This window comes from Protopterus annectens, chromosome 9.part0 (assembly GCF_019279795.1).
Source record: "Protopterus annectens isolate FY-2018-M chromosome 9.part0, PAN1.0, whole genome shotgun sequence".
Classification (NCBI taxonomy): Eukaryota; Metazoa; Chordata; order Ceratodontiformes; family Protopteridae; genus Protopterus; species Protopterus annectens.
The window spans coordinates 300,608,358-300,626,622 of record NC_056743.1 but is presented as its reverse complement, the minus strand read 5'-3'; the positions used below and the strand labels follow the sequence as shown (position 1 = coordinate 300,626,622).

The 18,265-nt window shown below is 43.3% G+C and overlaps 1 protein-coding gene across 2 annotated transcripts in view; it reads right to left on the bottom strand.

The window, feature by feature from the left end:
* Positions 1-18,265, bottom strand: part of CD151 (CD151 molecule (Raph blood group)) — a 598,783-nt gene that overhangs the window by 416,487 nt on the left and 164,031 nt on the right. For both annotated transcript variants that reach the window (XM_044082884.1, XM_044082882.1), the window contains exon 3: positions 10,890-11,081. In XM_044082884.1, the coding sequence (XP_043938819.1) occupies positions 10,890-11,081 (192 nt within the window). The remainder of the gene's footprint in view (positions 1-10,889; positions 11,082-18,265) is intronic.

The window sequence follows — 18,265 nt, the reverse complement described above, 5'->3', positions numbered from 1 at the left end:
TGAAATCCCAGACCATTAAAAGTTTTGCATAAACCATCTTTTAGTATGCTATATGCCTCTGTAAAGAATATCATGGTCTATGTCCAGAAGTACCATTCCTTAGGCCCTGGATACCAGTAACAAATGCTGTATTACTTTTCCTTTGAGCCATACTTCACTGGCCCATGCCCTGTATACCAATCTTTTGTTCCAGTATATGGATTCCCTCTGATCTCCATTATCTGGAGCCTCCTAAGCTACATCCCACAGGTCTTGTACAGTAGGATCTTTGATCTGAGCAAACCCTAACTCTTCTTTGGCGACCCTCCAAGATCCCCTTCCAAAAGAAGTCAGACACCAACTGCCACTGGTGCCCCCAAGTTCTAGCCTGACTACTGTCACTTACCTCATACCTTTCCCTTGCTGTGGCTCACCCAAGGTCACGGCTACTGACCAGCTCCCCTAAGGTAGCCACATTACAAGCCCCAGATGGAGTTATGGGTTCCAGCTGGCTCTTCTGCCGACTGCCTTCCTCACGAGTTAGCATGCATTCGTGGCTTGCATTTAACAGCATGCACACAAGGTGTCAAAGACGTTCCATATTAGGACATCAGCAGGAATGTCTCTAAACACAGCTGTCCACTTGTTATCTTAACACACCCCAGCCAAGAAAAGACTTTGGCAAAGGCACATGAAAAGGTTTCCCCGAGACCCTAACCAGAGTGGACTGCTCAGGCAAACAGTGCTCCTGTTTGACTTATGCAGGAGGCTGTGTCCTTTTTGGCAATAGCTTCCTTCCTTTCTACTAGGATAGGATAAAGAAATTTGTGATCAGTGAAGCTATTCTCTCAAACAACCCACCATGTCACTGTGCTACTCTTACTTAAGTTACTCAAAAAGACACTTTTGTCTACCCTGCCTTAGTGGGCAATAAGGCTGTATATGACCCACCAGGGTATATTTGCAACATTTAAATCCAAAACCCAGGCATGTACCCAAAGCTGTGGCTTCTCCACTGTCCTGTGTAACCTGCTAGGATAGCTTAGGTTCCCCTACCATGGATTCCACATACCTATGTGCAGTGCTGGGCCACCCACCCTCATACAGTGGCAACCTGCTAGCAAAGTAAAGGCCCCCTTTCCTCCGAATAACTTTAGAGTTGCATTCCCGGTCTGCAAAACAAATCCTCATGCACCTAAACTCAGTACTAGGGGCTTGCTCCCTGAACAAAAGACCTGCCAACACCAAGTGTTGCGATCTTTCTTTCACAGAAGGGTAGGCGATTGGATGCAAATGCAGATTTCTGCAAAATACTCGTCACTTTCATTTTGTCTACCTCCTATATTCTCTAAACTTCTTCCTCTACAACTCTATTGTCAGTATATAACAAGCAAGCAAACATTAACTATGGCATAATTTGAAGTGATATGTCATTCCTTCATGACTGTTTTACTGTTGTAATGGGTCCTTGTATTGATTCACCACAATTGTTGCCTGGTTTGAAATAATTTTTCCCGTTTTCCACTTATGTTTTGTGTGATACTCTGCTTTCATGTAACATTGTGTGGAATGTCCTCTGACCTTTGATGTTATTATAAGGGATTCTACTAAGGAGTCAGTTCAGTGTGTCAAAGTGATTCTGATGGATGTTTTTTTTCCTGGTGACAGCAGTGATGTCAAAATTGATGGCTTAACTTCTGTTGGAGTTCATAATCGTTACAAGGAAGACCTTTACTGGGAAAGGGTGTGACCTCCTCCCATACTGTAGTGAAAGGTGTTTAAGAAAATTACAAACAGCAGGTGCTCTACCAGAATATATATATATTTTTGCTGCAGAATACTAAATTAAATACACATTACATTAGTTTTCTTTTGTGGCACTCCTTGTTATCACTGTTAGTTCACAAATGTGCACTGTTAATGTTTTGAGTGTCAGCACTGTGTGTACGGAAAATGGTACTGATCTGTTTGAAAATTAGCTACAAATGTGAAGTTAGGAATGAGCCCTATAATGACCTCACAGAAGTTATGTCACACATTGTAACACACTAACACAGATGATTTTGGGCAAGGGAGTGAAATGTGATGTATTTAAAAATTTCAATTATGAAATGTGAGGTTTTTTTTAGGAAAATGTAGCATGAGACCCAATGCAATACTGATTAGATTACAAAACTGAATGCAAATGCATTTACACTACATTTATCCGAACACAAATGAAGCCCAGGAAAAAATGGGATTATCTGTAACATAACACACACTCATTTGAACTAAAAACAAGCACTTCTAGGAAAAAGTCCAATGACTAATTTACAAGCATATGGCAAACAAATGTTAAGAAACTAGCACATTTCTAATATCACCTGTAAAGACAAAATGGTACTGATCTGTTTGAAAATTACTCAAAGTGATTACACAGCAGTGATGTCAAAATTGATGGCTTAACTTCTGTTGGAGTTCATAATCGTTACAAGGAAGACCTTTACTGGGAAAGGGTGTGACCTCCCCACAGGTTGGTGGCAACGCATGAAGCTTCGGAAACCATCCAGGTGCAACTAACAATAGGCAAAACTGCTCTACAAATTGTAGCATGCTACAGGCCACCCTCTCAAACTCAGGAACCCCACACAGCCTTCCTGAAGACACTGGAGGGTATAAATGTATCTCCAAACACCATCATATTGGGTGACTTCAACTACCCGAATATAGACTGGGAACATTACTCAAGCCCTAACTTTCTAGCCCAACGGTTCCTGGAGTTCATAAATTCAAATGCCATGGAACAGCTAGTCACTGTTCCCACGAGAGGAGAAAATATACTAGATCTCATTGTCACAAACATGGGGACAAAATGCTCCACACCGAAGTATATCCCTCATTGGTGAGATCTGATCATAAACTAATCTCACTGGAAATCCACATCACCCCAAACAAAAGACCATAGTGAAGAACTTCTCTAAAGCAAACTTCACACTACTCAAGACTGGTGTGGTATCCTTCAAGGCCCCTGAGTCAGAGGAAACCACAACCCAAGCTCTTGAAGCCCTTACAAATGCCTTCTATGAACACCTCCAGGACTGCATGGATCAGGCAATCCCAAATAAAACCAAGACTCTTTCCACAAAGGGCAAACGTCCAGTCTGGTGGACCCCAGCCATTAACAAACTTTACAATAAGAGGAGAAAGCTATTACATGATAGAACAAAATCCATAAAAGGAAGTCACCCCTGATCATTATTAGTAAAAAGAGCACTCATAAAATCAACTAAGGCCAATTTTGAGAGAAAAATTGCCATGGATTCAAAGGACAATCATAAGGCCTTTTTCAGCTATGTTAGGAACCTGGGTGGAAACTCACAGATATGCTCAGAATTAGTCCAAAATGATACAAAAATCACTGAACCCACAGACATTGCCAACATACTGGCAGACAGGTTCAGTGCAAACTTCACCCCTCTCCCCTAAAGGAGAGATAACTATCCCAGCCGAGTGTAGCCTCCGGACATCTCAAATAGGTGAAAGCTGCTCTCTCTAAAGCTAAAACACAGCATCAATGGGACCGGATGGTGTCCCCTAAATGAGGAATTAAACCTAAGGCAGCTGTTTAATCTCAGCCTTACCACAGGATACACGGCAACTGTGGTCCCACTCCACAAAGGTGGCATAAGCTTAACAAGTCTAGTCTGCAAAGCTATGGAGAGGATCATAATGGAGCTCATAAACAAAGATATAGGGGACTTGCAGACATTGGACCCGACCCAGTTTGGCTTTGTCAAGGGAAGATCATGCCTTTTGAACTTGGTCGACTTCTTCGAAATAGTCACCAAGGCCATTGATGAGGGAAAGGCAGTCCATACAGCCTACCTTGACCTTGCAAAGCTTTCGACACAATACCCCACTCGGGTATTGTAGAAAAACTTACCAGCTTAAATGTAAACCCATATGTCACAAGATGGGTTGCAAACTGGCTTAAGGACAGAACCCACAGGGTTAGAGTTGCTGGCGCTGTGTCAGACTCCAAGCCGGTCACAAGTGGTGTCCCACTATTGTTTGGCATCTACTTCTCAGAAGTACAGGCCAACATGGGAGGACTTTGGCTGACAAAGTTTGCAGATGACTGCAAACTGGGCCATAGTGGAAAGTGCATCGGACACGGATATCCTTCAGAAGGGACTCACGGAAACAGATAGCTGGTGCCAGAGCCATGGCCTGAAGTTAAACGCCAAAAATGTATAGTCATACCCTCGGGAAAACAAGGTAACGCTACCATATAGGTGGCAATCCACTAAGCACAGAAGAGGTTATCAGGGACCTGGGGACCCAGGTTGACAGTGGCCTTTCTTTGACACTCACATTGCTAAAGTGGTTAGAAAGACCTTCTACATTGCCCACCTGATCATGAAGGGATTCACATCCAGATCTAGTGAGGTCATTGTTCCCTGTACTCTTCACTTATCAGACCAATGATCGAGTACAATGCCCCATTCGGGATGTATCTCACCCGACATCTGCAGCAATTGGAGAGACCCCAAAAGTTCCTCACCAAAAGGATAAAGGACTCCAAAATCTGTCATATGCTGCCAGATTGAAGAAACTCCAGCTCTATTCAGTGCTCAGAGGTGACATGTGCCTGACATACAAGGCCATGTCCAACCCGAATTAATGGACATGCTCCACCTCAAAAATCCAAATCCACCAAAACCACTAGAGCAAGCGACTTAAACCTTAGCACGGATATAAATAGGACGTGCTGGAGGGATAGATTTATCACTCAGAGACTCCCTATGCTGTGGAATAAAATCCCGGTCCATGTGAGGCAGAGCACCTCGCTGACTCTGTTCAAGAGAAATCTAGACCTGTGGATGGGAGATCGTAGGTTTACCCCGGGAATCATCTCTGGGTCACTGCTGGACAGAGGCACAACAAACTAATGGGCACAGTATTTTTTCATATAAGGGGTGGCCTAATAATTTAGGCTTATAAATGCCTTAGGGCAGATAGCCTAGTATAAACCTATGAACCTATGAACCTATGAATACAGAATGTAAATTCAATACTCATTTCAATTCAGCTAAGCAATGCAAGCCTTGCAGTACCGACCGTTTCAAACATGAACATTTCGCAGAACACCAGAAACGATAGGCACAGATCAACACTTAAAATATAATCCCTATATTAAAAATACATTTTAAGACAGTATATCTCACATCTTAAATTCCCAGTGCAGTTTTAAAAAAAAAGTAAGATGGCACCACTGAGCACACAACAGTCAACATGCAATCCAATTAACATAGCTAGTATGAAAGTATGAAAACAAGCAGCATTTCCCAGACTATTGCATTTCAAAGTAAATCTAATTACATTAGAGCATTCAAATCAAATTACACTACAGCATTCTTTACTGTGTTACTAATCAGGGTGCTAAATTTCAGGTTGTTCATAATGTGCAAGGCCAAGTTTCTTTCAGCTGTAACATACTCCAACTGTTTGTAGGACGCAACGGAAAAGGGTTCCAGAACTAAATGTTTAAAATAATGGCCAGCCTGAATAAACACTGCATAACATATCGTATAATTAATGTACTTATTTTTTCTTTTACTTAAAATGTGCAAGTTCTCATTTAACAAAACTGAATTTCACTTTTAGTCAGTACCACAGAAATCGCCAAATTACTCTGACTGTAAGCATCAATCACTTGTGCACTGTAAAATGACATTGCACAAACTACTATCAGTGACGTCACACTCGCTACATATAAAAGCAATGAGAACGCTAGTCTTACGGCATACACTATTTAAGCAGCTGATCAGTGCAAAAACAGATTAAAAAAAAATCAGCAACTGTTACATAATAAACTGCATGCAATATATTAGAAAACACTCAAAGTGGAGTAACATGGCGTAAACAAATGTTACCAAGCACTTTGGTAGAAAGCATAACACACATTCTATCCACTAGTACTTCTGGTGTTCATTTAAAAGATTACAGATAATCTTTTCCTTGCAAGAGGATCAGTATAGGAATCTGGTTTGACTCAGTTAATCTTAAATCATTCAGCATTTAAAGTTGCAGGACTTACTGTTCTAGGTTTACAAAGTTCCATCAAAGTCACCATAGGCAACTCAACATGCATTTCACAGATTCACAGGTAAATACTAGGCTAACTGCCCTTGCAGGCCATTTTAAGGCTAACCAATTTCCCTTCCAAGGTGACAATCAAAGCCTGTACCTCATGTATGTGGGGTGAACACCCTCGCCATTATGCCAACCCTATGCTATGAAGCAAAACCTATACGAGTAGAAAACTGTGGGTACCAGGGAAACAAACACAGCTATCCCAAAAATCATCATCCATGATTCCCTTTCCTTGCTGTACAACTAGGCCGGGGCCTTTCTTGCAGTTTTTAAGATTTTTGTGTCTGTGTCACCTGTTTACCCTTTGGTTTGTATGTTATTTGAGATATTTTGCAGACAACCTAATGTTTATGGACATCTGGCATGGTTTTTAGCTGTGTTTCTGAAGTACTGCCAAACAATTCACTTAAGCTGTGCTGACAGGGTAGAAAGAGACCAAAACGTGGCATGTCTACAGCTAATAGGGGATTACTGGTCTGAATACACCCATAAAGAAATGGGTAAAAAAAAAATGGGCATTTCAGAAGCCATACAGCAGAAACAATGGTATGTTCTTTACAGGGTTATGAGTGTATAGCCCACAGGCTTCCACGACAGGATGTTTAAGGAATTACATGGTGAAGACTATAGAATGATCGGTACTCCTTGCAGGTTTTCAAGAAATATATTCTTACCCATTCTTGTTACAAATGCATTAGAATGATGCGATTCAAGACAAAAAGACTACCAGGTAGAAAACGAATACCCTCCTAAAACATCCCAAGCCCTCTTTGTGTACATGTCAGTAAGTGGTTGATAAACACAACTAGAAACAGAAGTGTTCTAATAACTTCTAAACAGCTTTATGCATTTTAAATAAAATCTGAAAAAGTTCACCAGAATTTATTTTCCAGCTAATACACTTGCTTTATACTTCAATAAAGGCTTTTAACTCCCTCTACCCATGGCCTGCCTGGCACTAGTAAACAGTAGGAAACAATATGCTTGTTGCCCACAACTATGGGACATAAATATCTCTATTTACACATTTCACAAAGTCATGTAAGATGGAACAAGCAACTGTCTCAGGCATATGTTCTCAGATAACAATTAAGCCTTGTTTTTTGCAACTAAACACTGAAGCTGGAGGTTCTTAATGTGTTATTTAAAAATTATTGCATACAAAGGGCCTTTGTTTTTAAAGCTACAGAGCATTCATTCACTTGATTAAAAAAAGCAAGCTATCATTGTAGCCACATATATTACAATACTGTCAATGTAGAATGGAATGACAGATGGAATCTATTAGTAATCAGCACTGCTAAGACACACACTTTCTACAGAATCTCAGTTTCTCTAATCTATTTAAAAAAAAAAAGCAGGCTGAAAAAGGAAATAAAACATGCAGTCCTGTGGCACTCTCACACAGTAGTAGTAACCTAGGTGCTAGAAAGCTGTTGAGTGAGGCTCTGAGCGAGTGTTCTATACTGACTCGCTTATCCTAGGTGGAGGTAGCAGCCTGGTCCTCTACAATGCAAACATCAAGTAGAAGATGGATTTATTTGCAGTAGATGGACAAGAAATATAAGTGTACATAAAAAGTGTACTCACCCCTGTTAAAATGCCAGGTTTTGTGATTTAAAAAAATGAGAACATAAATAATTTCAAATCTTTTCCCACCTTTAATGTGACCTAGAACGTGTACAATTCAATTGAAAAACAAACAAACCTGTTAGGGGAAAAATATAAAAAAAATAAAAAACGTACAATAAGCTGGTTGCCTAAGTGTGCACACCCTTAAACTAATATTTAAATGAAGCGCCTTTTGATTTAATTACAACATACAGTCTTCTTGGGTACACATCTGCCATCAATTAGAGAGACTCTGATTAACCCCAAATAAAGTTCAGCTGTCCTAGTAGGATTTTCCTGACATTTACTCAGTTGCCTGCCACAGCAAAAGCCATGGTTCGCAGAGAGCTTACAAAGCATCAAAGGAATCTCATTGCTGAAAGGTATCAGTCAGGAGAAGGGTACAAAAAAATTTCCACAGCATTGGATATACCTTGGAACACAGTGAAGAGAGTCATCAAAAGTGGAGAAAATATGGGACAACTGTGACTTTGCAAAGAACTGGATGTCCCTCCAAAATTGATGAAAAGACAAAAACTGGCCAGGAAGGCTGCCAAGAGACCTACAGCAACAATGAGCAAGTACTGGTTGTGTACTATATGTGACAACAATCTCCCTATTCTCCATATATCTGGACTATGGGGTAGGGTTGCAAGACAGAAGTCTTTTCTTACACATTGAAACATCCAGGCCCGGCTAAAATTTGCAAAATACAGTGTCTCCCAAAAGCATGTGGGAAAATGTGTTATGGTCCGATGAGACCAAAGCTGAACTTTTTGGCCACAATTCCAAAAGGTACATTTGGCGCAAAAAACACTTCGCATCACCAAAAATACCATCCCCATGGTGAAGTATGGTGGTGGCAGTATCTCGTATTGGGGTTGCTTTTCTTCAGCTGAACTGGGAATTTAGTTAAGGTGGAGGGAATTCTGAACAGTTCCAAATGCCAGTCACGACAATGACTTCAAACATGCATCCAAATCAACAAAAGAATGGCTTCACCAGAAGAAAACTAAAGTTTTATATATATATATATATATATATATATATATATATATATATATATATAGATATAGATATAGATATAGATATATACACATACACACACATACACACGACCATCATTCTATCAGGTTTTTTTTAGATACGTTTTCTATATACAGATCCAGGCTGGGAAGTAGAAGAATAAAGCCCTGACAATGCCCTGGATGACCCAAGTTTAACTAGTGACTTGGGCACTAGAAAACTGGGCAGAGGTGGACAAAAGGAAGCATCAAATGCCAGCCTGCCTACCCTGCAAGGAAGCTCTGGTGTGACAGCAACTATTTCGATACATGCAGGCAGAGGCTTGGAGTCAAAATCCTGTAACTGGGGGCATGGGGATTGACCTACCAAGCTGACATCAGCCTCAATTAGGATGCAGAGGAGAGGAAATAATATACCCCTCAATGTCATTCAAGCACTTGCATTAGCCACCAAGAGGTGGACTTGTAGCTTTAACAGGAAAAGAATCCATGATGGCTACCTGAACAACAAGCATACGAAACTGGCTCTCCCTAATGAGAAATTATCAAAGATGATAAATCAGAGTCCTCTCTTCTTGTTATTTGCATTACATTTAGAACCATTAGCAAACAAAATAAGGGACTCAGAAATTCAAGGATATAATTCGTATGGTAGTCAAGAAAAACTGGCTCTACTTGCAGATGACATTATTTTACAGCTGACAAAGCCAGAAAGGGGCATTACAGTGCTGTGGAACATATTGACAGTTTCAAACGTTTTCAGGATACAAAATTAATGAAGCTAAAACAAAAGCAATAGCAATAAATTACATACCCATATAGGAATTGGTTCAGCAATATCCCTACTTATGGGGACATGATAAAATAAAGTATTTAGGAGTATGGATTAAAAAATGATACCAGCGTGGCAACTAAGGATATGGGAAGAGACTAAACAGATGACGATACAAAAACTGAGAAAATGGAGGCTCTGTTACATGAATATTGACCGTAAGATGCAAGCAGTTAAAATGTTTTTTGTCCCTTTAGTCTTGTACACGGGTCAGGCATATTGTTATTAACAAGAGGAGAAGTTGTGGATAGCAATTAATAAAGAGTGAATGATTTTATCTGGAGGGGAAGGCCTCAAAGACTCAAGAGAGATAAGCTTATTCTTCCAACAGAACAGTGCAAATTGGGATTACCCATGTTAAAGGGGTATTTCAGAGCAACACAGTTAAGGCTCCTATACATAGCACAAGCAGAAAACTATAAAAGACTTAATTTCTAAGCAATTGTGTACTCTCATGCGTAGTATGAAAACTGTCCAAGCGAATCAGTGCTCTTCCATGGTTAAAAAACGATGAAATAAGAAAGAAAATGGATACGCAGCAACAAGCATTTTTTTCAGATATTCCTTAGGACAAAAACTCTTAATGCCCCATTACATTCAACAGGAAAATTTAATAGGCAATGCAATATTTCCAGCTTAGCATGCACTGGTTTCAAAGAGGGGATCCAGTGTTTAGGAAGAAAGCATATCAGTGCATTAGCCAATAGCCCCTTGCCTGCTTTTAATACAGTCTCTCAGATGCTGAAATTTCTCAGACAGAAGTAATGCTCATTATCTCAATATCACTCCTTGATACATACATGACCGCATAATAAAGCAAATTCATAACCACATACCGGATTTTTTTTATGAAGAATCTGGCTAAATACTACAACAGCAACAGAGCATCTTTCACATCTGTACAGCAAAGATGTTGGAAGATTAGTAGAAACAAAATTTTAAGAAATGTTTTAGCTCCGATCCTATTATGATGCAACTGACTTAAACCCTGCCACTACTAAGACATCTCCATTTAGACCTATGTCTGTTACCTTAGGCCGTCTCTGAAGAACACTTGTCTGACCATAAAGCTGCACTGTGACACTTCATAGACATGATTATCACCATGAGTAAAGATTAAATCACAGTAGCATGCTCAGAATACTTTAAAAGCTTCCTGTCCCAGTAAGACAATTTAGGACACTAAAACACACAAAAAAAAAAAGACAGTATGACATCCACAAAACTGGATTCTTTCTTTGCATCAAGCAAAGGCCAATTAATTACACTGAATAAATCACATCAATATTTCTTTTTAAGTAACTTACTATTCTGAGCAGATTACGCCTCTCCTTGAAGGTGGCACAGCAACCGAGGAGTCCAGTAATCATGACAATTACACCAGCAATGACCAAGATGTATGCTGTCGCTGCGTAAGTGCTTGAGGGAAGCAGGCTGATGTAGTCACTCTTCTCAACGAGGGTCCATATTCCCACCGCCATTACTACACCTCCTGCAAGCTACAAGAAAGCAAATATGTAAACACCAAATGACAAAAGAGCAAGAGTTCCAATATGATGCAAGGCTAATTAATTTTACTTATGGAGTATACCATAAGGACAATGGAAGCATTAGTTATTACACTAAAAATAGCTATAAATCTTAAAAGGTTAAAAAATCATTTTAGTTTTACAAAGTATACTTTGGTAAAACAGTAACACTGAACTATGGTATATCATCTGAACAGTGGGCTTATTTACACAACAGCATTAATGAGAAGCTATGTACCTACCATAACGTTCCATGTTAGTTGTCTTCTTCTCGCCTTCTTTCTTGCTGGATGGGTTCGGAGCCGATCCTCGGCTCCGACTCGGCCAATACTAAAGCTCAAGAGCTATTTTTACCGGCTCGAGGCTCCCCTATATCCCATAATGCTAGGCGGTAAATACCCAGATCTCGTTTGATAGCTGAAAGTACAGCAGTGCTGGTCTCCTAGAGACAGAGAAAAAAGAAATCCACCTCTGTAGAAACTACCTGTAGAACTATCAAACGGGCAATAGAGGTGGTTGACGCTGTGGAAGATAAAAGATCCTAAGGATCATCTCGGTCTGTCCAGGCTAGGGGGATGGAGGGTGGGATGCAAGAAAGAAGGCGAGAAGAAGACAACTAACACGGAACATTATGGTAGGTACATAACTTCTAAATGTTAAGTTGTCAATCTCGCCTTCATTCTTGCTAGATGGGACCGCATCCCTAGCACCCTTATCCTGGGTGGCTCATCGGAATAGACTCTTGAGTACGGTGGAACCAAAGTTAGCCCGGTTTCTGAAGGCCATATCCAATTTATAATGTGAGATAAAGGTATGAGGAGAAGCCCATGTAGCTGCTTGACAGATGGAATCTATGGGCAGTCTGTCTTGAAATGCTACAGACATAGCTAACGCCCTGGTTGAATGAGCTCTAGATCGTGATGGTAGCTTTTGGTGTCTGAGTTCATAAATGAAGGAAATTACAGAGGCCAGCCATCTCGAAAGGGACACTTTGGAAACTGGAAGGCCCATCTTGCCTTCCGCATAAGATAGGAATAGCTGGTAGACTTCCTAAACTGTTTTGTCCTATCCAAATAATAACGAAGCTGGCAATGAACATCTAGGAAATGTAACTTTTGTTCTGCCTTGTTGGAATAATTAGGGAAGAAAACTGGAAGGTAGATTGTCTGATTCAGATTCGCCTCAGAAGAAACCTTGGGTAAAAAGGAAGGATTGGTCTGAAGGGACACCCTGTCTTTGTGGAAAACTAAGTATGGAGGACGACTGCAAAGAGCATGAAGTTCAGATACCCATCTAGCTGATGTTATGGCTACTAGAAAAAAGGGTTTTCCATGAAAGCAATTTCAGAGAGCAGGAAGCGGCCAGTTTGAAGGGGGGAGAATCAAGGAGGCTAGAACCAAATTTAAGTCCCACTGAGGTGGGGGGTCTCTAATTGGGGGCTTGAGCAAAAAGATACCTTTTAGAAAGGCTTTGCAAAGTTTGTGGGACATGATGCTGGAATCTGAAAAGCCTACATGGAAATTAGATATAGCCGCCAATTGGACTCTAATAGTAGACCAAGAAGAACCTGAGTGAAAAAGCTCTGCCAGGAAGAATAGTATAGACTGGATAGGTGCAGTGAAAGGGTCTATGTTATTAGTTGCTGCCCAGAAGGAAAAACGTTTCCACTTGCTATTGTAAATCCTTCTTGTAGAAGACTTGTGGGAGGCTATAAGGATGTTACGGACCGAATGGGAAATTAAAGGAAGCCTGGCTAGGGTAGGAAGTGGAGCAACCAAGCTGTGAGGTTGAGAGATGGGAGGGAGTGGTGCAGCTGACCCGATTGATGGGTCAAAAGATCTGGCACTGGATCCAGATGCCAAGGCTGCTCCAACAGAAACCGGTGAAGGAATGGAAACCATATCTGACGAGGCCAGTAAGGGGCAATGAGGATCATGTCGACTCTCAATGCAGTAGCTTTCTGAATTACTTGAGAGAACAGTGGAAAGGGGGGAAAAGGCATACAGAAGTCCCCGGGGCCAATCGTGGACTAGAGCATCCCTGGCGGGTTGACCTGGTAGGGGAAATAGAGTGAAGAAATCGTGACACTTGCTGTTTTGGGGAGTAGCAAAAAGATCGCAGCAAGGTCGGCCCCATTTCTGAAAAATTTCTTCCAGCACTGACTGCTTGAGAGACCACTCGTGTGGTATGAGTATGGCCCTGCTCAACTTGTCCGCTATCACGATGGACTTCCCGGGATGTGCGTTGCTATCAGAAACCGCTGAGATGAGATTGCCCACTGCCAAAGTCTGAGTGCCTCTCGACATAAGGGATAAGACTTGGTTCCGCCCTGTTTGTTGATGTACCATACTACAGACATATTGTCTGTCTGAATTGCAATAGTCCCGGTGGGAAGAGAGTGCTGACGGGCTTGCAACGCTAAAAGTACTGCTCTCATCTCCAGGACATTTATGTGCAAATGGATTTCGAAAGGTTGCCATGTGCCCTGGACCATCCTGCCCTGACAATGCTCCCCCCCCAAATCAGGGAGGAGTCCGTTGTCACCGCGGCAACCGGGGGGGGGGGGGACGAATGATCTGCCCCGAAGAACTTGAGGGGAGGTCATCCACCAAGATAGATGCTTCTTGCATGATTGGGTCAGCAGAATACTGTGAGACATTGGGAGCTGTTGGAAGGACCACTGAGAAAACAGCATCCACTGGAGGATCCGCATGTGAAAGCGGGCTAGGGGAAGAAGTGTAACGGCAGCTGCCATCAGACCTAAAACCTTCAAGACAAACCTGGCTTTGATCCTGTCGCATTGAAGAAGAATGTGAACATGTTTGCGGATATCTCATACTCTTTGCTCTGTTAGTTTCACGGAAAGATGAACTGTGTCTAAGGTGGCGCCTATAAAGGTAATAGCCTGACAAGGCAACAAGGCAGAATTTTCGAAATTTATGGAAATGAATAGAGCTTGACAAGTATGAATGGTGTAGTCTCTGGATATGAGAAGTTGATGCCTGGTGGTAGCGGTACGGAGCCAGTCTAAATATGGAAACACCTGGAATCCTTGTCGTCTCAGATGAGCCGTGACCACTGCCATGCATTTGGTGAACACTTGGGGGGCTGTAGTGAGACCAAAGGGCAGGGCTCTGAACTGATAGTGACTGGCTCCCAGCCGGAAGTGGAGGAACCTTCTGGAGCGTCTGTGCATCTTGATATGATGGTACGCATCCTGAAGGTCTATTGAGCACATCCAATTGTCCTGACCCAAGAAGGGTAGAATGGACTGAAGCGTGACCATCCGGAATTTTGTTTTGTTTACAGACTTGTTTAGTCTGCTGAGATCCAATATTGGTCTCCAGTTCCCTGTCTTTTTTGGAACCAAAAAGAATTTGGAGTAGATTCCGGATCCTTGCTGGTCTGCCGGGACTGGCTGGATAGCTCTTTTTGACAGCAGCTTTGACATTTCTAGCGCTGCTTGTTCCCTTAGACCGGGTGGAACATCTGGAAGGGGCCCTTTTGGTTGAGATGGGGTGTGGACAAAGGGAATTTTGTAACCCTCGGATATAATCGACTGTACCCATTTGTCTTGAGTGAGAGAAAGCCAGGCTTCTGGATACAGTGATAATCTTCCCCCGACTGCCTCCGAAGGTGGACAGTCGGGCAGCTTCTCAGGGATGCTGAAAAGGTTTGTCAGAGAGAGTCTCTCTGCTACCTTGATTTTGCGGACCCCCCCCGCCCCTAAGGCGGCGTCTATTTTTGTTCCCCCCTCTGCCTCTAGAGAGGAACGGACTCCATGCATCAGGCGAGACTCCCTGTGATTTGCGGAACCACATCCCCCCCCCCTTCTGACCCTTGGGATACGGTCTAGAAGGGGTAGAAAACTGGACTCCCACGGCAGAGAGTCTTGCCATCCTGTTCGCACCTAGTCAACGTGTCCTGTTCGCACCTAGTCAACGTGTCCTTCACCTGAGGTCCAAACAATGCTGTACCATCAAAAGGGGAATTGGTGAAGGACGCCTTGAAAGGGTCCGCAAAGTTACAAAGCCGCATCCAGGCGTGACGTCGCAAAGCTACACCTGTGCCAGCGGCCCTACTCACCCCATCGGCCGCATAGGAAAGAAGCCGCATGGAGGAGTTGACGATTGAATTCAGGGTTGCCAACTGGGAGTTCATTTTGTCTTGAAACCCTTCAGTTGTTGGATCCTGCAAAGCATCACCCATTTCCTTGAGCATCTCTCTCTGAAGACGGGTGAAGTAACACAAGTAGTTCAGCGAACGCATAGCAAAGGTCGCGGAGGAGAACATCCACTTACCGTACCTATCCATAGTCCTAGATTCCTTATTAGGAGGATGGATAGGTACCGAAGGATCGGCCAATTCCTTCTTAGTGGCTGCGGCCACCAACATAGCATCAACAGAGACGCCCTTGGATAAGAATTCTTTGTCCTTGGGAGCTGTAATAAACTTGGACGGCCTTCGTGGGGTAGGTTCCACCGTATCAGGGGCTGTCCACGCCTTCCTTGCCACCACTTCCCTGAGGGGGTCAAAGGGAGGAGATACCCAGGAGGTGGAAGGGCGAGAGCCAAAAGCCTCAAGGTAGACAGACTCGTCCTCTGAAGGGTTAAGGGTGGACCAGTTCCCCCTCTATCTAAGGATCTCAAGGATGTCTGAGAAGGAGACATCCTTAGAGGAGGACCGTGGGGACCCTTCCGACTCATCCAAGTTGGTATCCGAGGTGATAGACTCAGGGGAGTCAATATGCTTCCTCTTGCATTGTTTCTTCTGAGGGGGTTCACCTAAACGATTAGGAGAAGCCTCGGAAGAGGAGGATATTCCTAGTGGGAAACTTGAGACGTTGGCTCTCTACGGTCTGGGACGAGAGGGTGGGTAGAGACCATCGCAGGCACTGTAGAGGGAGGAGCTGAGAGAGCCCACTGTGGAGCAGACACCGGGTCTAGCACGCTCTGCATGACCTCGAAGGTGCCCCAATCAGGCGGGCCCGAAGATCCCCGTTCCGAAGAGACAAGGACTCCTCCCGGCACTGAAAGGGATGGCTCTGAGGCCGATGTTGGGGCCGAGCTCACCAGCGCCGAAGCTCCAAGAGGGAGAACGGGCTCGGACAAGGGTCCGATGCCACTCGCCCCCTCGGAGCCAAAGAGGGAAGCCCGGTGTCCAGATCCCTCCAAGGAGGAGATCGGAGCAGACGACGGAGCCGAAAGTGGAAGTATCGGCTCAGACGCACCGACAGTCACGGCTCCCAGAAGCTCCGGCTCCGAACTCATGGGAATTGGAGGAGGAACTGAGGAAGGGATGGGTATAGCCACTGCCCGTTGGGTAGGGCTATGCAGTATTTGGGCCAGTGCCTGGGACTTGAGAAGTCTGCTCACCACCCTCTCTAAGTCGTGGTCTGACAGTCTGGAGGACAGAGAGGAGTGGGGCCTATGGCTCCTCTCTGATAAGAGTGGAGATCCTGGGGCCAAGTGGATAGAGCCAATGGATGGGGATCTCGACCTCTTCCTAGTAGATGGCTCTGACAAAACTATCGGAGCTGTCCGAGTCCCAGACCTCTTGGCTCCAGCCGGAGCCGAGGTAACAGTTTTACTGTTCGAAATATCGGCTCCAGACAAGAGTCGATGTCGAAGCAGCCTTAGAGCCACCAGCGGACAGCTCCGAAGCTGGAGCCGACGCCTTGGAAGGCTTGGAAGGTTTTCCTGACGCGGTCTGGGTCAGGGAGCCTTCAGGCTTTAATAAGCCTCGAAGTATAAGTTTATTTTTGCGTTCCTGCAGGACTCTTGGACTGAAAGCGTGGCAGACAGAACAAGAGTCCTGCAGGTGCAAAGGTCCCAGGCAATATACATAAGAAGTGTGACCATCTGTCAGAGACATTTTCTGACAGCACGAGTCACACTTATTGAAGCCTGAGACCTTGGAGTCTTTAGACATCCTAAAGTGCTGTAAAACACAGACACACACAGACACACCTTTAAAGAAAGGGGAAAAATAAGCCAATCACTCACACAATAAGGTATGACTAAGGGGAAGTGAGGAGGGTCCGAAGGCCTAAGGAAATTAACAGGGGATAAACGGGAAAAACAATTAGGGGAACCTGAATGAAACTAAGGATAGATAACTAAATAAACTGTTGTGAGAAACTATCCTAAGAAAAATAAGGGGATTTTAAAGTTTAACTACTATAAAAAGTCACTAACCTGCAGAGCCGGTAGAAACCAGCACCTCGCAGCTAAAGCAGCAAATAAGATCTGGGTATTTACCGCCTAGCATTGTGGGATATAGGGGAGCCTCGAGCCGGTAAAAATAGCTCTCGAGCTTTAGTATTGGCCGAGTTGGAGCCGAGGATCGGCTCCGAACCCATCCAGCAAGAATGAAGGCGAGACTGACAACTTAAACATCATGTTTTTCCATTACATTTTCAGCCTATCTGTTCCTACTGCCCCGAGAGAGAGCCCATTTTTCCCTTACTAGGGCAAATGTCATTTGTAGTATGGAAAGTGCATAGGCAGTCATCAGATACTTTAGATGTAGTCCTTAGCTTGTCTTGCACATGCCTCATTAAGTGCTTATAGCATAAACATGGATTGGTTACTACATTCCCAGTGTAAACCAAACACTTAACAGCTCTGCCTCCTTGTAAGTGGATGAGGTTTCAGGTTTCCATCACGGACTTCGTGACAGGATGCACATCCCAAAGACTCTCCCACTGCCACTCCCAGAAAGAAAATGTGCATAATCATTCCTCTCCTCCCTCAGCTGACTCATCCAATAACCAAGCCACCAAATGAATGGAGGTTGCCTGGTTCACAACAGTAGTGTAGACGGATGGTACTCTACCAGTATTAAATGCTACTGTACATATGCAATTAAAAATGGTTACTGAAGTACAATCCAATTTTTGAACATTTTTCAGGTTTTAATATTGTAGCAGATAAAAAATGTAATTCCAGTGCCGAAAGAATTACTGACCATATTGTGTGCAAAATTGACTCATCTTGTCAGCAAAGAATTGGCACTTCCTAGTTTGCTAGGCAGAATGTTATCAGTATTTTTGTAGTGTATCCCTGTGTGCCATTCTTGGACAATGTGTCAATTTCTGAAGACTGGGATAGCATTCTGACTTTTCCATGCTGTGCAAGTAATTCTTTTAAATC